This window comes from Heterocephalus glaber, unplaced genomic scaffold, assembly GCF_053883595.1.
Source record: "Heterocephalus glaber isolate CG9 unplaced genomic scaffold, H.glaber_assembly_v1.0 deba00001778, whole genome shotgun sequence".
Classification (NCBI taxonomy): Eukaryota; Metazoa; Chordata; class Mammalia; order Rodentia; family Bathyergidae; genus Heterocephalus; species Heterocephalus glaber.
In genome coordinates, this window is record NW_028258465.1 from 1,020,395 (window position 1) to 1,041,646 (window position 21,252).

Genomic DNA, 21,252 nt, shown 5'->3' on the forward strand with positions numbered 1-21,252 from the left:
AAATGGAGGAAAATAATACCTAACTCATCATTCTGTTGTCAAAGATTAAATTGGTGCCCATGATTCATATAGCCTCTTCTGTTTGCCTCAAGAAACTTCTCACTTCTGTATAGCTGTAAAACTCCCTGAATCTTTACCACAAAAATGTGATCAGATCAAAATTTTCTCACTTGGTATAACTTATATATCAACCTTTATTCTTACTTACTAGTAAAAATTTTAAAAAGCTCTATAATAGTATGGTAATGGTACTTTAATATCACAAACCAAGTCATCCAATTTCTAAGTTGTTCACAAGTGGTTTGGGATGAAGGAGAGAGCAGCTCAGGAAATGGCACCCTAGGGCCATCTTGGGATCCCAGGACGCTCCTGTAGTCCGCAACACCAACATCTGCTGTCTGTCTGTACATGGGAATCGTGACTGTAAAGACTCCTGTCAGATATGTCAGCTGTTCTGCCAAATCTCCAGCTGCGATAAATGATAATTAAGAGGTGACTGTGGGATATGCTGGCCATCTACTCCTCTGTTTTAATTTCATTCTGAGCCGGCCAAGCCTAACAATGGCACAGAGAATCTGGATATCGGTATTCAGTTCTCACAGAGAACCACTTCTTAGAACTTTGTCATTCATATATTATAAAGTTCCTAGATGAATAATTTTGTAGTAATCAAGGATGGTGACTTTAATTCAAAATCTTTCTAAATGCATACAACATAAATTGTTGTGGCGCTAAGAAGTAGTAAAATATCTCCTGTTGAACAGCTTGTCTTTTCTAATTCACTATGAGGGTTATTCCTTTTCTTTCTTACCTTTAATGCAAAATGCTCAGAGATAAGCTTTTTGATTAATCAAAGCAGCTTCACTTAGCCTTGGTTTTTAAAAAACTATTCTTTCTCTCCTATATTTCATCTTCTTCCTTCTTCTCAACATTATTTCCTTATTCATCTCTTCAATTTCTCCTCTGATTTAAAGAGCTTCATTGTATGTTTATCTTTTGCCTCAGCTACTTCAAATCCTTTGAAGAGTTTCTTATATTCTGTGGTTTCTAAAGAGATGATTAACGAACATGAAAAACTAAGTTCTGCTAAGGAATAGTTAAACACAGAGCGGGACATGTTGCCTTCCGGACAGAACAGATTATCTTCTCTCATTTAAAAATAAGTTGGTGGAAATTTTAGGCCAAAAAGAAAAGAGGACAATGCCAGTAGGGGCCCTGAGGTGATGGGAACAGCGCTTTACAGGTCACAGGAGTTTGGACCACACTGTTGGTAATGTTAGGCCTCAAAGGGGCCAGGAGAACCACACAGACCAATGTCTTTGTTTCCTGAATTCTTCCTATGAGAAAACAGAGTCCGGTTCTGGCATAAAAACTGGAGTCTATCACTGAGACAGAAAAGATATAGAGATAAATCCTTGCACACAGGGTTAATTGATTTCAACAAGGAGGCAAAGCAAACTCAATGAGGAAAGAACTGTTTTTGAAACAAATAATACTCTAACAGCTGGATAACCACATGCAAAAACTGAATTTGGAGACCTTCTCCCAATTCTGTATCTGTACACAAACATTAACTCAAAATGGACCATGAGCCTCAATATAAAGCTAAAACTATAAGCTTCTGGATAGAAAATATAGGAATAAATCTTTGTGACCTTCAGTTAAGCAAAGCTTTCTTAGGTATGGGCACTGACCCAAAGAACAAATGAACTGGGAATCACCAAAATTAAAAACCTTGGTTTTAAAATATGCCACCAAAAGAGTGAAAAAGCAACTTCATAGCATAAAGAAAGTATTTACAAATCACTCACCTGACAAGGGACTTGTGTCTAGACTATATTTTAAAAATTCAATTGAGAAATAAATAGGTAACTCAATTTAAAAATGCATAAAGGGTCTGAATAGACATTTCTCCCCCAAAGACATCTAAATGTCCAATGTGTGAATAAAAAGAGACACAATATTATGAGCCATCTGGGAAACGCAAATAAAACTAACAATCAGATACCACTTCATACCCAGTAGTGTTATCATCATCAAAAGACATTTGATACCGAGTACTGACACGGTTGTAGAGAACTTCAGGCATTCACGTGCTGCTGATGGGAAAATAAGTGGGAAACAGTTTGCCAGTTCTTCAGAAAGTTAAACGCAGAGTTACCACATGACCCAGAAATTCCATTAAGAGGTGTAGAACCTAGAGAACTAAAAACATGTACACAAATATTTGTAACAGCCTTTTCATGATAGCCAAACACTGGAAACAGCTTAATGTTATTAACTGATGGATGGATAGCCCAAATATAGATTTCCCATATTAGAATATTTTCACCCATTAAAACAGTAAGTACAGATGCTGCTTTCAAAGTGGATGGCATTATGTTAAGCAAAAGAACTCAAAAAGGATCACACAGCGAATGATTTTCTTTACATGCAATGTCTAGAGCACAGAAATCTATAAAGACAAAAGTAGATTGGTGGTTGCCTACTGCTGGAGAAGGATACGAGGGGGGACACGAGGAGGGGTTGCTGGTATGTACGAAATACTTTTTGGAGCGATGAAAAAAATTGTGTGTAAGGCTGCACAACTTGGTGAATATCCTAAAAACCATTCAATTGCATGCTTTGAGTGGGTTTTATGTGAATTGTGCTATAATCTGTTGTTCTATACGGATCATATCAAAGAAAGCAGAGACCAGAGAAGAGATGTGCTCTCACCCAAAGTGGGGTCTCCGCTCTCTGAGCCCCTGGTCCACTGGCCTTTTCACTGTGCCACTTCAGCTCCTCTCCCTCTAAAAATATCTTTTTAGTAGCTTTGATGAGATAATGGCAGAAACCATTCAAACCATTCCTTTGTGCTACATGTTGATCATTCTTAACCATTCACAAGCTTCCTGTATGTGGCTGTCAAGATTACCTGCCCTCCCTACTTCATTGACATGTTGAGGATCACAAGACAGGAGAAAGTTGCCTGAAAAGCATAAGGTTTTTTAAAACATTAGTGAGTTTTCTTCTAGCTGGAGCTTCATGACATGCACATCCCAGAAAGGAATAGTTTTTCCAAAACAACTGCAACATGATTGTTATTACAATAATGACCAATGTAGCTGTAAAACATGGCAGAGTACTACGTCCCCGAAATATGTAAGAGCTTTACACCAACATGTCAGATACTGATTACGATGGTTAATTTTGTGTGTCAATCTGACTGTGCCACAGGTATTAAGACATTTGATCAAGTATGATTCTGGGTGTGCCTGGGAGGGTTTTTCTGGGTGAGATGATGTTAGCATCTGACTTGGCAGACTGAGGAAAGCAGACCGAGCTCCTTAATGCAATTAGCTGAAGCTCTGGGTAAGACGGCATTCCTCTTGCATGACTGTCTTGAGCTGGGACATGGGTTATTTCCCTATTTCCTGCCTTTCCAGTTGGGACATGAGCTGAAACACTAGCTCCTTCTGGAACCACAGCTTCCCATGCTCAGTCTGGATATTCAGGGTCCCCACCTCGCTGACTGCAGATATTGGGACTTGTCTAGCTCCATGTGAGTTAATTTCCTATAATCTCTCTTTCTCTCCCCTGTCTTCCTCCCCTACTCCATACCCTATTGGTTCTATTTCTCTGGAAAATCATAACCAAACCAGGTACTGATACTGAGCATGGTTTTCAAAGAACAGAAGTTTTTTTCAGATGGGTCTGAGGTTTCTGGAACCGATTATTTATTTCTAATAGGAAAGAGATCATTATCCATGGTGTTAGTGGTATAAAAAATATCACCAATGGACACTCCTAATCAAAGACTTAGAAAAAGCAAAGATCTGGGCGACAATATTATAAAGTCAAACATTTTGTGCAAACCAATAAATATAGTAAAATTGGCTGGTTGCTATTTATTTTGATGGATAAAATGGGGGCAAAATAAAGATGATTTCAGGGATTCAAATTTATAATCTAAGTGCTGCAAAAGTGACCTGAAGAATTTTATTCATCCTCTGAAGGAGATCCTTTCCTCTTGTAGTCACAGGGGTGACACTGCTGACAGAAACCGGGAATTTCATCCTGTGACTGACTGAATTACAACACAAGTTGAAGCAGGAGCCTTGCAGGTTGTCTACTGTAACATACAGGCATTGTTTGGGGAAAGAAATGGTGCCTGGAAAGTTGGAATGGGATACATGGAAAAAGCCTGGTGAAGCTGGGGAAACCCAACTACTCAATTCTGAGCAGCTTTCTCTGTTAGTGAGAGCTTCTCTCCATCTCCATCTGAGGAGATTAACCTTGAATTTTCTAAGAACAGCCCAAGGCAGTTGATGCAGAAAACAATACTGAGCCTCCCATCGGTTCTCTGCTTCTAGACCTGTAACTGGACTCAAGTCCCAACAGCGTCTAAAAGTCAAATAGCAAAGTGTGACACATGAGGAAGCCTGTTATACTCCAAAAACTACTTGAGTGTTTTTACTTTCATGGACAAAAATCTAGGGAATGCATGGGAATGGATAAATGTGTGGAATAATGGTGGAAAAAACCATGGAAACATGGAGTTGGATCAAGCTGAACTTGCTGAAACAGACTTACTAAGCAGAGATTTGACACCTAATGTTGGTTGCAGTTTGAGGGACTAGAAAGGGCTCTAACAGTTTGGTTGGCTGAAACATGGACCAAAGGTGGCACACAGCAAGTGACTTAGAGAGGCTGTATCTGCCTTGGCTCAATATGGAAGAGATTCAAAGGCCGAGGGAGATTAGAATGCTAGCGGGGACTGGTCATTTAAGACCTACTCATCCACAGTGGGAGGGGGTAGAAGACGCACTTTTTACTCACACAGTGAGAAATAAATTCACGAGAAGAACCATGGCACCCTTGAAGAGCTCTATAATTGCTCTAATCTATAGGCAAGAATTTACAGTAGGAACTGCAGTAACTGTATTAATGAACCTAAATGCCAGGTGAGGTACTAGAGCTCAATACGTCAGAGGTCAAAAGCAGCACTCTATTACCAAAAGCAACATGGATGGGGTTATTATGGAGGACACCAGAGGCAAAGCAGCATTAGAATAGTTCCACTTGTGCAGACCTATGGTGCTGGCTAGTTGACCATAGTGTTCTTAAAGTAAAACAGGCAGAAAGTCTACCAAGCTCTTGGTCTGTCTAGGCAGAGAAATTCTAGGTTAAGTAAATAAAAGTCTAACCTGAATCTTAAGAGCAGGTACCTAAGAGCCTCCAGCAGTTCTCAGACTTGGTCCAGTGTATGGACCCAGAAACCTCTGAATGAAGGGGAAGTGTCTCCATGCAATGCCTGACATTTATACTGTGCATCTTCTCCCCAGTCTTCCCCAAAGGGTCTTATAGCTGCTAATATAGATCTTAATTATGCATTAGGATCAGACCTTCTGGGATGAGCAAACCACCAACAATTCTGGCATACTCAAAATGCCACTGGTCCACCAGTCAGGACAAGGGCCTGGAGAGGCCAGGTGGTGACTAAAGTTTTAGCTTATCTATCTTTCAGTGACTCAGTGGGTCTTGCACATCCTGAGCAGTCAGCAGAATCTCCTCTCCTCTTCTTTTTGTCTTGTGGAATAAGAACTAGTATGGTGGGAAAGGCCAAGAAGAAGTTTCTAGAATTGCCTTCACACAGGGAAACGTTACACCCAAAGCAATGCTGCATTTTTGGAGGGACTGCAAAGATCAGTGCCATCATCAAGGACCTGGAAGATTCGGGGATGGTGATTCGCATCCTATCACCATTCAGCTTTCCTACTGGACCCGTGCCTCGCCACTGACAGTGGATTATCATAAGCTTAACCGGGAAGTGACTTCAAATGCAACTGCTGAAGTAGATGTGGCTTTATTGCTTGATAAAATTAACACATCCCCAGTACCTGGTATGATCTAACAGATGTCTTTTTCTCTACACTGGCCAATAAGAACCACTAGAAGCAGTCTGTTTACAGCTAGCCAGGCTACCAATAAACCTTCACCACCATGTGTCAGGGATTTATCAACTCTCTGCACTACATCATAATTTAGTTCACAGGAATCCTGATTATTCTTTCCTTCGAAACAATACGACATTATGCTGAATGGAGCTAGAACACAAGATGTAGAAACTACTTTTTCCTTACTGGTATGATATTTGCATGTCAGGAAGTGGAAAATAATTTTCACAAATATTCAGGAAAATTCAGTGAAATTTCTAGGGTCTGATGGTGTGGGATATATTGAGCTATCTCTACTAAGGTAGAGGATAGATTTTTGCATCTGCCTCTTTCACAACCAACAAAGAGGCATAATGCCTAGCTGGACTTCTTGGATTTTGGAGGCAATACAGTTCCTATTTGAGCCTGTTGCTTTGGTCCATCTACCTTGTGCCTGAAAAGCTGCTAGGTCTGAGTAGCACTCAGAATAAGAAAAAGCTCTACCACAGGTCCAGGGTGCCATGCAAGCTGCCATTTGAACTACAGGACTATCAGATCCATTGGTAGCTGAAGTGTTAGTGATGACAGGAATGCAGCGTGGAGTCTTTGGCAGGCTCAAGTCTACAGGATTTTGGAGCAAAGCCCTGATACCCTCTGCAGATAACTATTCTCCTTTTAAGAAATAGCTCTTGGCCCGATAAAAGCCTTACTGCAGATTGAACACTTAACCGTTGCCCACCAAGTTATTATGTAAACCAGGTTTCTCATCATGAGCTCTTTCTTGTAGCAATACATGTAGGTAGGTGTGCACAACTTTCCATTATTAAATGGAAATGCTTTCTATGAAATCAGGCCCTGAGACACAAGTAAGTTACATGAAGAGATGGTGCCTGAATGTCACAGTCACCACTTCTGCCGCACCACCTTCTTTCCCTATCCCACCTGCACCTATGGCTGCATGGCTGCTCCCATGAAAAGTCAACAGCAGAAAGCAGGACTTGGGCCCGGTGTAAGAGGATAGCTGCAGGGTCACAGCCCCTTCCTGGGATGCTGCTGAAGGAGTGTGGTAGAGGGAAATCCCTCCAGTGGGCACAACTCTGAGTGCTGCACATGACTGTTCACTCTGCTTGGAAGAAGAGATGTTAGGGTGTGTGATTGTATACTGATTTATGACTGGGTGGTCAAGAACTTGGATAGAACATGATTGGAGCACTGGTGACAAGGAAATCTTGAGAAGAACTATGTGGATAGGTCTACAATAGGCAAAAAGTGAAGGTATTTGCACCCCATGTGAAGGCTTCTAAAAGGATAATTTTAACAGAGGAAGATTTTAATAATCAAGTGGCCTGTTCTGTGGATATTGGTCAGGTTCTGTCCAGGGATCCTGTCATCACTCAGTAGGCTCAGAAACAAAGCTGTCTTGCTGGCTGGGAGGGAGGCTGGGTCTGGACTCAGTAACATGAACTTCCACTCACAAAGATCAGCCTGGCTGTGGCCACTGCTGAGCTCCTAATCTGTCAGCAGCAGAAACTAACACCAAGCCCCAGTATGGCATCACCGCTGAGGTAAGTGAGCTGTGGCAGGTTGATTATATTGGAATGGTTCCATCACTGAAGGAGCCACAATTTGTCCTTACTGGAATAGATACTCAGGATATGGATGTGCTTTCCCGAAAACCACCATCTGGGAATGACCTACCCATAGTTACGGTGTTCTTTACAGCATTCCTTCTGACCAAGGAACGTGCTTCACCAGCAAAGAACTGTGACAACGAGCTCATGCTCATACAGCTCACTGGTGTTACCGCCCTCCCCGCCAAACATCCTTCCCGGAAACAGTAGCTTAACAGAGCTATAGAACAGCCCGATGAAGGCTCAGTCACATCGCCAGTCAGGTGGCAGCAATTTTCAGGGTGTGGTCAAGGTTGTCCAAACAGCTGCAATGTGCTGAGTCAATAGCCACTGTATATTTCCCCAGTCAAGATTCTCTGGTCAAGAAATCAAGAGACAGGAATGCAATTACCTCTAATGACTCACTAACAGAAGTTTTTCTTTCTGTCTTTGTGACTTCATGCTTTACTGGTCCAGTGATCTTAGCTCCAAAGGAAAGAATGATTGCACAAAGAGACACATCAGTTGTCCCATTTAATGGGAAGTTATGACTGCTGCCTGGCCTCTTTGGTCTCCTCATGCCTCTGAATCAACAAGCCAAGAAGAGAACTGCTGTGTTGGCTAGTGGATTGATCCTGGCTACCAAGGGGACATAACTTTTCTTCCAAAATGAAAAAATAATGAAAAGCTCTTAGGGAATCTCTTAGTACTAAATGCTCCATAGTGAAAATCAATGATATACTACTACAACCCAATCTAGCCAAAAGGTCAGAGGACTGAGATCCATCAAAGATAAATGTCTGGGTCTCTTCATCAGGTAAAAAAAAAATGTAACCAGTAAGAAGGTACTTGTTGAAAGCAAAGAAAATACGGTGGAAAGAAGTAGTTATAGATACCAACCATGACCACATGACCAGTTACAGAAATAAGGATGTAACTATCAATAATATCTCCTATTTGGTTACTCAGATCAGACTAGGCCATGTCAGTTCTTCATGGTCTCGAGATTGTCAGGAGAAGGTCCAGGGGCTTAGCAGCCTTCATGATTGCATAAGTCAATTCCATGTAAGAGACCTTGTTCCTTGTTCTTCTCTCTCTCTCTCTCTCTCAGCACTGGAGATTGAACTAAGGTAGTGCTGAGGTACACAACAACTGCCTTTTACTTTATTTTGAGAAAGGGTCTTGCTATGCCTTGAACTTCAGATTCTTTTTCCTCAGCCTCCCAAGTAGCTGGGATTTGGGGCATTATCTAGCTCTTTATGTACATCAATGTTTCTATCTATGTATCTGCGTATCTATCTGCAAGTTGCCTGCTTGCCTGTCTATTTACCTACCTACCTAGCTATCTGCTGGCTCTGTTTCTCTGGAACACCCTGCCTAATACACTGATACATTGATCAACACAGGGCTGCTTCTTTTATTCCCCTCCCCGCCTATGTCTGAACATCCAAGTTTGATGCAATGCACATAACTCCTTTGTATTTCATTTTTCCCAAATCAATATACTTTCAAAGAAAGAAAAATAATATTTAAATAGAATTAAACTGCATTCAGCTATCAAATACAGCATACTTACTTATTCTAATTGATAATTTTTGTTATGTTTGAATGTCCTCAAGTTTCAAATATATCCAGATATCTATGTTTATTGTAGAAATACATCACTAATTTTTGCTAATGTGAAGCATATATTTTATTTCATTTTTATTTTTTCCTTTTCCCTAATCATTGTGCAATTTCCCCAGATATACATCTCCTAATATCTGCTGATTATAAGCCCTTATGGCTACTTGGGATCTAATAGTACTTTTATTGCTTCAGATAAAACAATCTTGATTACAGAAAGCTCATTGTAGGATGAGTTTGAATAACAAAGTGAACTACTATGTGAAAGATTTTGAAAAGGCTGTAACAGATAAAAAAGAGCTGCAGTAAACAATCTTTGAGAGATCCTCTGTCTCAAGTGCATTGTCCTGATTTCTTATGTTTTTTTCACTTCATGACAAAGGAATGAATGGAACCACTTCCTCCTAATTTTATTTTGCACTGGGGGGAGCTAGAAAGTTGGATATTGGTTTTCACTATTTATTTTTTTCTCTCTTCTTACCATAATAAGCATTTAGACCTTCAGCAGTATTGATTTTTCAGTTGGTGTTGCATATAATTTTACAATTCGTTCAATCATTTATCAGCTATTACACATCCTGTTTGTGAGAGAAAGTGTCTGGTAGGCCGATGCAGGTGGCTAAGGACAGCTCTCGATTTGCTGCATAGGTGAGCCGAAACGACCAGCACACTGCCACTTGGAAGAAAACTCCTAAAGAACAGCCACCACTTTTACCCAATTTAATGCACCTCTGGAAGGACACTTTATCAGGAAACAATGCTTATACCTCCTAAAGCTACTTCTTATCTAGATGCAGAAATGGGAGTGTTTTCAGGCCCACACTGTTTAGTCTCCTGAAGCTAACAAGGACATTACCTAATGCAGACTTAGAGTAAAGGGCCTGGTAAACATTTTAACTACAACTGTCATGGCTGGGCTCTCAAATCAGTCTGTCCTGAAGAATGCTGAGAAATCTGAAAGAACAATGAGAATCTGGATCACAGAAATTAAGCTGAAATAAAAATGCCTATCAGTAAACATATATAACATTTCTAACAGTCACCAAGCAACTGAGCCTCAAGCGTAAGTAAACATTTTCAAGAGAGATGGCTGTATCAATGTGCAAAATATGATTAGATTTGTGTAAACACACCCACATACAGGGGAAGAAAATGTATCTCCAAATTTCAGTGGGTATATTGGATACAGATGGTGTATTTCTATATTTAAAAAATATGATAAATGTGTACAACTTTTATAATCAGAATAAAAACTGATGATAATGTAACCACTGAAAAAATCTATTTTGGCTTTGCATTATATATTTTTAAGTGCTCAATTAAAAATTATAGCAGGGCATTGCCAGCATCATGGAGGTTAAACCCCACTGACATAAGGCTCATATTTCTCTTTCACTTACTTTGCTAATTTTTTTCCTGGTCTTTGGTGGTTCTATTTCTTGTCTCTAATAATTTCTACTTTTACAGCAAAAATAGATATTTACAAGAAAATAAGCCCTTGCTACTTGGAAGAAGGCCAAGACTGGTAAGGAACAAAGCTGACTCCTATCTTTGATTCCTCTAGCCTCTCCTTTTTGGCTGGCCCTCTGAAACGATGCAGATAGTGGTACCCCAAATTCAGGGAGGGGGGGGAACAGTGAGCACCAGTCTGCAATTTTCTCTATATACCCTTTTTACTGAATAAGACGATCTTGAACCTGTTACTGTTTTCATCATAGAAAGGATCTTCACCCGCTCTACAGTCAGGATTGTTACTACCACTACAAAACAAGCAAATTGCATTTGAGCACCTGAAAGACCCGGGTTTTGGTGAAGGTGTGTCTGTTTGCAAGCTCAGGGCAAAAGACCTCATCTAACTGGATACACACAGCTATAGTGAAATATTCTCTGTGAATAATAATAACACATAATATAAAAATAAGGCAAACGTTGAAATTAAGAAATTATTACAGTAAAAGACACATTGCCATGAGTCTCCCTCAAAATACTCCCGTCCCCACCTTCTGAAGCAGTTCTGAAAAGTCTTCTTTTGTGAGTGTCTTCAGTCGTGCTGCCCTGAGTGCCTAATGTCTTGGTTGGATTAAAAGATGTTCCATGCATGGTCATTTTGAGTTTGGGGAAGTTCTGGAGCCATGTGGTGCCAGATCTGGTGGGTAAGGAGAAGGAGGACAGCTTCCATGGCACGGGGCCTCCTTCCTGCTGGACGCCACTTGGCAGCAGTACTCACTCTTGTTTGTTTTTTTTTTTTTTTTTTGGTGCTGGGGATCGAACTCAGATCCTTCCGCTTGTGCAGCAGGCGGCAAAACCACTGAGCTAAATCCCCAGCCCACTCACTCTTGTTTTAATCACACCTTGTAAAGACACAGGTGAAAGAGGACTTCCAGAACCGCTTCAGAAAGTGGCAAAAACAATGGGATAAGTATGTTTGAAGCAAGGGGGAGTGTTTTGAGGGGAATTAATGGTAATTTGTAATAACTTTTTTTGTGTGTGTGTAATAACTTTTTAATTTCAGCATTTCTCATATATTTTAATGCTTCTCCAAAGGAAAACAAAAACAAAAAAACAATGAAAGCCAGCTTTGAGGGGGGACTGCCAAGCAGTACGGCGTGTCCACCTAGTGGTTAAGAATGTCCAGGGTGTTGTGGGCAGTGTGAGCATGTTAGCAATGAGTTTCCGCACCAACTGACTCTTAAAGTCTTTGTTTTGATATTTTATTCCATTAAAGACATGAAATTTCACACTAAATGCATAACATGCTTTAGATATATCCCTTATGTGCACATGTGTATGCATATCTGTGTTCACACGTAGTGTACACTACTATGCACACACACAGGTTACGTCACGGAGTGGATGAAGTGACCATAAGTCCTGGTGAAGAGCATGATATCTTCCCCCTGCCGTGGTCTAGGAAGGTTAGCTATACTCTCTGTGTGTGCCTCAGTTTCTTTTCTGTAAAGTGGGGCTCATTAGAAGATTGAACCTCATCACCCTGCAGTGAAGATTAAATGGCCCTGTGCACGGTGTCCCACACAGACATGTGATTTTGAAAGTCTTGTCAACTATGGTGAACTTCGTGTTTTTATCTCTGAGACAGACATGTTATACTGGGACAAGAACATACACTGCATGAGTCTAAGGAAACGGAATCACTGACTCAGAATATCCTCCAATCTGAGACCCCAAGACCTCAAGAAGAAGTCATCCTCAGTGTCTGGTGAATGAATTCCAAAAGTTAGGCAACATCCCATTAGGAGGGAGCAGTCTACAACTCCATTAAATCAAGCAAGAGGAACAGGCGATAGAAACAGTTAAGGCAGAGGTAGAATGGAGTTTTGTTTCTTTTGTTTTGCTGTCAGGCCTTACAGTGGACCCGCAAGTTAGGACTGGCCTGCTGTATGAACAACCTGGGTTAATCAGGTTAATGGAAGATTCATCTGCCTCTTGTTATCTACAGAGTGTACCCTGGTAAACATCCAGGTCTCAGCTGTATGGACTTAGTTACAACCAACCCTCGGAAACTGATCGAGTTCGTAAGTCAAGGGTCCACTGTATTTCATATTGATATGAAATGGAAGTTACATAATTTACCCTGCATGGCCTAAATCAATTTTGTAAAAATATATCAGATACATGTTAAAGTTCAGAATTCTTTTTTATTCTTTATAAAAATATTTTTGGTACTAGGGATGGAACCAGGGCCTTCACGCTGAGCTCTTTTAAAATTTTTTATATTGAAACCCAGTCCTGCTAAGTGGCCTGGCTGGGCTCAACTTTGCAATTCTCCCGCCTCAGTCTCCCAGAGTGCTAGAATTCCAGGCATAAAACAGCATGTCTGGCTAGGTTCAGAACCGTTTATCCTTGTATTTTCATTTCTGTAGCCTAGATCTGGCCTTGTTGTTGTCATAACCTAATTAAGTTTTATTCATCACTTGTGGTAAATGCATAGTCAAGATATGGAAAAACTGAAAAGACTGAAGAACTTATGTGAAAATCCAATTTCTTTTTAAGTGGGCTCATACCACAGGAGACACAAGGTGTAGATGGTGGCTTATTTTCAAATTTAAATTATGTTAAAGTTACTTTTTTCATACATTATAACTCCTTTTTTGCAGGATGGGATACTCATTGGTTGTTGTTATTTGACAGTTGTGCATTTGAAGGGTGGCTGATATTAATTTGCTTTCCTCACTATTATTTGAAGCTTTAGCTTCAGGTGCAGATTTGACTACTGGCAGCCATGGCAGAGAGGTTTTGTCACATGCATGGCATTTGCTGACACAGGCATTTGCCCTGTGCCGACCACCATGCAGAAGATGCTAGTCTAGAGTCGTCCCTGCCCTAACTAGCTGGAACTGCGCTTCTAAATTTAAGGTAGATGTTATGTGAAATTTAGAGAAATAGAGACTATTTTTTCTTGATCAAGGTAGGCAGAGGAATGCATAAAAGAATTAACAAAATCGAATGCAAAGTTTGAATCTGGGAAATTCTTTGCTAACATGCATCAGCATGTGTCCCCGGAGATCATGGGAGTGGAAAGAGGTGTGGTTCCTTCCTCCAGTCAGGAGCTGCCTTCTCGTTCTCTGTGAAAGAATTTCTGGGCAAATGAAAGCACTGAAGGAAAGAAAAGTATCTTCACTCCTTAGTCCTAACCGGTCTGCACAAACAGGGAACTCTGGCAGGTGTTGGAGGTGCTAACCACGGCTCTCCCGGCCAGGATCTGAGACTGTTTCAGGCAAATAATACTCCAGCCCCAGGAATCCCGGAACCAGAAAGGGCTTCACAAAAAGCCATGTATACAACAAACCAAAGTTTTGGATTTTCTAGACCAGACCTATTATCTTTTCTTTTTCTGTATTTTTTCATTCTCTTTGTGAGTAAATTCACATTAGAAGTCAGTCCTAATTTTGGTTTACCACATTTACAGTTCTAAAGCCAGAGAACAAAGAAAATCAATACAAAGGAAACACTGTGAGGAAGGCCTGAAAGAACGCTCAGTTCAAAAAATTTGCTACTCATCAGCATCCTCTTCTGTCACTGTACCATACACAATGCTAACTGAGCTTTTCACCAAGTAGGAAACAACTGGAAACGTTCCACGTCCAACATGTCTTTTTGTTCAATTCTCAACCAGTAGTTGTTGTAAAGAAACTATTTCCTGTATTTTCCTCAGAGGTGTTTTAATTTTCTCTATCAAGCTCACAAACCAAATGTACTAAAGTCAGCAGGACTTAATATCTAATTTACTTATATGTATCGTGAAATCCAGTGCCAAGGGTCACCTAGGGCCACTGCCCCACTTCAAATATTCATGAGCCTCCACAGTGCAAAATGCATTAAAGGTGGGACCGATGCCAACAACACAGCCCTGGCAGTGACAGGAGAATCTCAGATCCCAGGAGCAGGACGCTAAAGACTTCAAACTGAACTGTCTTTGTAAAGAGACACTCACAGAAGGAACGCCAAGTCCTACCACAGGTTCACGGTGGAGTAGCAGTGAGGCAGACAAGATGATAGGTGCACTCTCCCTCCGGAGAACTCATTTTATTGCAACTACTTTGCTTCTCTCCTTTTCCACCCTTGCAGCTGATCACAAGGACGTTACATAGTACAGTACTGGAAACTACCATTAATGCTTTCAGACAAACTGAAAAAAGGAGAAGTTAACAGCAGTTAAGCCAATGTGTCTTTGCTCACGGAGCTTGTGTAGCATATGGAAAATATAACAAAAGCAGAGTTAAGTGGGAATAAAGAGCTATAATACAGTGTACATATCAGGCACAAACACATAATAATTTAAGTTGTCTCTTTATGTCACTGTCCTTTCAGCTGCATCTGCTCTTACACCTGTGTTCCTTTCTTCGATTTTAATGCCCTGGAAATACCAGGCACACATCCAGTTTCACACTCAGCATCCCTATGATGAGGTCCCAGATCTCAGCTTCCTATATAACATTGATGGCAAACCCTTTAGAACTTTCAATAATAACAAACAGCCAGCTGTGGCATGTGTCCATAGGTCTGCCACCACTGATACATACTACATACTATATATATTACATACTACATAATCTATACATATAGGTTAATATAAGTTACTTCCACGGAATATTTCCCAGTGCAAGCTACTGCTGACCTACTTTAGACTGACCAAGATAATTTATCAGGTAAGATACTTAAAGGAATTCAAAGAGATTTCTAAAACAAACCAAGTATCAGAAATATTTGCTGAAATCGTAAGTTGGTATTCCCAGTGCTATCAGGTGGGGTTTTCTTACTGTGCAATGAGTCAAGTTTATTACATTTGTCTTATTTATAAGTCATTCTTTTTCTTTGTAAATTGCATTTGGCAGAATGTATTTGAGTCTCTTCGATGTGCAAATGTGTTAGGTTTGACTGTCTTCAGTCTAGATATAAAGAGAAGCAATCTTCTAAGTCCTTTCTGCTTCCCAACCTCTTCCTCACAAACAGGCACACACAACCTTTACACAGGTGTTTCAATTGTCTTTGAATTTCATTTTAAATAAAGGGTGCCTCTGTTGTGATAATGGGGTGTGGATTATTTATCTTGAGAAACGTTAACTCCCTCTTTGGGAAGCTTAATCCTTCCTTACATTTAGGTAAATATCTTTAACTGAAAGATCTTTTGTAACATTCATCTTTCTTGGTAAGAAAATCTGACCATTTTCTGCTTTTTAACAACCTTGATGTTTCCAAAAGATGAAAAAGGTCAATAGAAAACCTTAAAATGAAATCAATGAATATAAGCTAGGTCTTGGATTAAAAGCCATCTACATTCTCAAAATAAAAGCATTAAATTTTATGTCATTAATATCATGGCTTATTAATACCATCTTCTGATTATTACCTTTTCTTATTTAACTTTCCTTCTCTCTCTTGCTTTTATTTTGTTTCTTCTTCTCCAATGTAACTTGCTGCTTTATTCGAAATCCATTCTAGGAAAGCATAACTAACTGACTGTGTACTGGCTTTTTAAATCTAACAGATATTATTCTTCACTTTGGAGGTAACATTTTCTAAATCTTTGAATAAATACTCTTACCCCTCGTGGCAAAATTTGAAATATTAATTTCTTTGGCCAGGGTTAAAGAAAGACCAAGAATTAATTTTCCATTCTGTGTTATATTTGAAACCCAATAACATTATTTCTCATTAGTATTTATTTGTGTCTTGTTGCTACATCATAGCGCAGGATCCAGGAGATTTGTATGCATTAGATTACAGTTCAGTTGGTGCTAAGTTAAAAAGCAGAACCCTGAGGTGTCCTCTTGGTTGCCACTTGTCCTATGCAGCATTTACGTTTAGGAGGGGATCTGCCATAACTCCATTCAAAGTCACTGTGTTCCATAGCCTGACAGACTCAAAGAAGGATCTGCAGACTAGTGCTACAGTCACATCACTTCCCTGTTGCTTCCTCTCTTACTTTACAGCCTCTTTAATTCCATGCCTGTTTAATTTCATTTATTGCTTTGTTCTTGGATCCTTCAGCTGTTTACAATCTACCTCTCATGTCTATGACTAAACATAATATGCTAACATGCAAAACTATTTGTGTGTTAAAACTAAATGAGAAATCAATGAATTCATTGTTTCGGCACCATTCTTTATTGCTTACATTGGATATCTTAAATGCATTTTATTTAAATGCTGACAACTTTTCATTCTTGTCTGAGAAGTATAATGACCTTCTTGGCTCTCTGCCTTCGCAGCCCTCTAATCTTCACAGCTATGGCCACTTAGCCCCCATCTGGAGGTTTAGACTTATTCCAGTTTTTGGAACAAATCTTCTCCCTGGGCTGGGACATGTAAGATATCCTAGCCAACAGCTGACAGATTTAGCTTCCAGTAGCCTTGCTGCTGGTTTCATTTTGACCTTGGAACTTATTTCCCTATTTAGGGTATGTGTCTTCCTATCCCTAGTAACCAAGCCTTGGCTTTCTGTACACGTTCCACTAAGAGGGTATCCACTCACTTAGTCTGCAGTCTTTCCTCCAGCCAACTGTGACTCCTTTCCTGATCGACACCTCCTTTCTCCACCGCTGAGGTCCTGCCTTGTCCTTCTCCTGTCTCCTTTACAGCTGAAATTTTTCTGAATGCCACTTGCCATGATTGAGTTGCGGGGCTCACTGCTGAACCTTCCTGATGCTACAGGTCCTGCTCAAACTGCATGTACTGCCTCCGCACTCAGGATCTGAACTTTTGCAAGAAAACCAAAAGTAACACTCTGCTCACTTGGACGGTTGCCCACCGTCTGCTGCAAGCAGCTCCCTGGTCGCCACTGTGTGCGCACTGCCTGCAATCTGGCCATCTCATTGTTCCAGACATGACAGGGAAGGGATGCAATTTTAACCCAGCTTTGGCTGAACCGTCACCCTCACTCTCTCTCCTCACTTTCTCCTTATATTTCCATCTTGCCTCTGCCACTAAAATATTTCAAAAATGTTTACTCTTTGTAAAGTAAAATAATGACAGCATCTGCCTCCTATGGATCTTATAAAGATAACTGAGAAAAATGCATACAAATGAGGATGTCCCTGGTAAGTGACCGATAACTTTCCACTGATCTTATAATCTCATGCCTTAAATCTCTGAATTTGGAAAGTAGAACCATGTCACCTTTAAACTGATTAGAAAGATGAAAAACTAGGGAAGTTCTTTACAAAAGTGAGAGACACATGTAATATATTTTAAGTAAAATAATTTACAGCAAGAAAATCAAAAGCTTAGAAAATGATATCAAACTACAGATGCAGACAAAGATTGAGTCAGTCCTTTACTTAAGAGCAGTGCTTCCATAATCATTTATGGAGTTTTAGAGAAGTGTAATTGTAAGATCCTCCCCTTCTCCAAAATTCTGATTCATTAAGTTTGAGATAGAACAAAAAATTACTATGTTTAGAAAATTCCTAAAGTAATTCTGAGACTAAGACCATGAATTCATGGTTCTTAGATGCCTAAGATGTTCTTAAGTAAAACACATCTCTTTATCTCAAGATGGTCTGGCCATCTTGGCTTCTAGTTGCCCATCCGTTAAAAGTGTTTGACAGGGCTGGGCAATCTACTATGCCTGCTCCTAATAACAGATGGCCACTCCACCTGGCTCTCTGATGACAGTGTTTAGCTAGAAGTACCCCAGTTTGCTAGGATGGAATCTTCACCTTCAACTGCATTAAACATATACCAAAAGTGTTGACTGTTTCAGTCCTGCCACAGAAGTCTGATCAAATGACTGTTAACTGCTTTAGATAAAGAATGATTGCATAGTGAAGAAAATGAAGAGAAGCCAGTTGTTTCCATGAGAGATGAGAGTAAAAGAGAAAGAGGAGTAGGAGGGGGAGAAGGAGAGAGAAGAGGGAGGAGAAAGACAAGGAAAGAGAAAGAGGAGGCATGCAGAAGGGCAGGAAAGAAACACAGATCAATGCTTTTCACTATTATGCCACAAAAAACTCATTCTGACCTTTGGGTTTTTCACTTTCCGATCTGATCAGGCAGGGCCTAAATACATGGAGTCTATAGAAGGCAAATGATCTGATATCCATTTAAAAGAATAAGTACCTACCATCATTTGTTCTACATGGCTTTATCAGGGCAGCTGAGCCACGCTGAGCCTAGACAGCAGCCCATGAAGTGTCTTGCCAACACAGCCATGTGTATCACTGCATATTCCTTAAGTAAATCCTGTGCAGTTACCAAAACCACCATCTTAGATATCATATTAGCAACTGCTATGGCTTGGATGCTTCTGTCACTTCACGTGCTGAACCTCTAACCACGAAGGGATGTTAGTAAGAGGTGATCAGGTCTTGGGAGGTGGTCAGTCTTGGGGCTGCACCCTCCCGGGTGGGGTTAGTGCCTGGTAAGGAATGCCCAGAGAGCTTCCATCTCCTCTACCATGCACAGGCAGAGTTGGGAGAAGGCAGCATATCGGAATGTGGGACCCCCCAGACACTAATCTACTGACGCCTGATCTTGAAATAAATTTCTATTGTTTATCAGCCACCCAGTTTGTGGCATTTTATTAAGGCAGATTTAGACAGCAACTGTTCCCTGCTTCTTGATGATGTTTCTTTAGAGATATTTGAGTAAATATGGTTCTCCCCTTCACGACTTGACGCTGGCAGCTGTGTAGGAGGTGGCTCAGTAGTACGGCATTTTCCTGTACCTTATCAATTTCCACCTGGACAGCTGCCTGCTGGCCCACCTCTGACTCCAGCTCCAGAAATTCTTTGCTGCTATTCAAGTGCTCAGTTCTCCCCCTTGGGAACTCGGAAGAAAATAAAAATGTCAACAGTGTCTTCTTTAGAGAATGGTTGATGGCATAAAAGGAATGAATCACTGTCATTATTTTGTTTGCAAGACTGAACTAAAAATAGCATCTTACCAGACATCCTCAGCATCTTCATCACATTCTGCACCAAACTGGCAAATATCACAGGTGGATGTCTCTTTTTGACTGGTTTCTCCAGAGCCTTCATGGACTGCAGGACAGAGAGAAGTAAAGAGAGGAAATGCAGATAAGTGGATAGTGTCCACCACTCTAACAGTTTTGAAGTTTTTCATGCTTTATATTTTATGAGTACATATCTGCAGTGCGTAATGATCACATTCCTCGTGTGGAGCTGGGAGATGCACACAGCGCACCTCAGTTCTTTTCTCATCCCTCTGCCCTCTCCCTCCCCTCTCTTTCCATCATTTGGTTCCTTTCCCACCTGCAAAAGATCCATCTCCCTGCTTCCTACTATCTGCTTTGATTTTGCTATTTATTTATATTTTTGGTTTCTCATATGAGAGAATCTATGCCATATTTAAGCTTATGTGTCTGATTTACTTCACTTAATTCGGTTGCAAGGTACTGCTGCTTTTCAATAACTCTGTTTGCTTCACAGGAAGGTCATAGTCACATCTTTCCTTTCCCTATTTTAAGGTCAATTCTAGCAATTCTACATCACTCACTGGTGTCTAATGAGCACTTACTTGTGCTTTACACAAATATATAAAGCAACAAACAAGAAGTTTACTGGATTTATGAGACTTGTTTGGTTAATAAGTAGATCATATGAAAGTTATTTAATTAAGAGATTTAGAGTGTTACCTGCCTACAGGAAAAATACAATGCCTGTTTTACAAAAATTACTTGGCATTTTCTTATTCTTATCTATAATTGAAAATTATACATTTTTCACTCACAGGTTTTCAGTTATATATGTGTATGTGTGTGTATATATATATATATATATATATATTTTGTACCAGGGATCGAACTCGGGTCCTTGCACTTGTGCAGAAGGCAGTGAAACCACTGAGCTAAATCCCCAGCCCTTTCATTTATAATTTTTAAAACACTAGGTCCTTAACCTTTTTTATTAGAGATGGCTAATTTTTTCTCAAGTTGCTAAGTACTTGCAAGGAAAATATATCAATTATAAGTTTTCAGGGAAAAAAAGCATTGTGATTTCTTGAATTTCACATAAATAAATATGACACAGAGCTAATCATGGTGATTTCCTCTGAGAGACTTATGAAGAGGAATTTTATTTTTAAAATATACATTCAGTCAATGATGATTACTGATATTGTTCCTTTCTTCCCCTGTAGAGTATAGGTTCAAAAACAGGCAAAATGTAACCTAATTATAAACTCAACCTTTCAAAATCAGGACATGATGTTGTAAACTGAGAAAAAAAAAACCTTCTAGTATTTTGTGTGCAAGGAATGAGCTACACTTTTGAAGTGTTGGATCACTGTTTTCCCAAATAAATATATATATGTGTTTGAAAGAAACAGTAGCTTTACTTGAAAATGACAAATACCATGGGCAATCATATGTTTTAAGTTTCTTTAAAAAAAGAGAATCTTTAAAAAGTATACTTTTGCAAAAGACCACAGATTTTCAATAGAGAAAGAACATGCTCATTTCCTATCTTATGACCTCTTATCAAATATTTTTAACAAAAATAATTTTATTAAAATGCACACAAATCTGTCAAGTCTAATCTTATTTATCATATTTTGTCAGTTTCTTTGACTTAACAAAAATAAAGATCTTTTTTCCTTGATTTTAATTTATTGCTATATAG

The 21,252-nt window shown here is 39.8% G+C and overlaps 1 protein-coding gene across 1 annotated transcript in view; it reads right to left on the minus strand.

Annotated features, from left to right (window-relative positions):
* The window catches only part of Tmeff2 (transmembrane protein with EGF like and two follistatin like domains 2), a 237,421-nt gene that overhangs the window by 89,515 nt on the left and 126,654 nt on the right, over positions 1-21,252 (minus strand). The window contains exon 5 of the mRNA XM_004868954.3: positions 19,557-19,653. Within this exon, the coding sequence (XP_004869011.1) occupies positions 19,557-19,653 (97 nt within the window). The remainder of the gene's footprint in view (positions 1-19,556; positions 19,654-21,252) is intronic.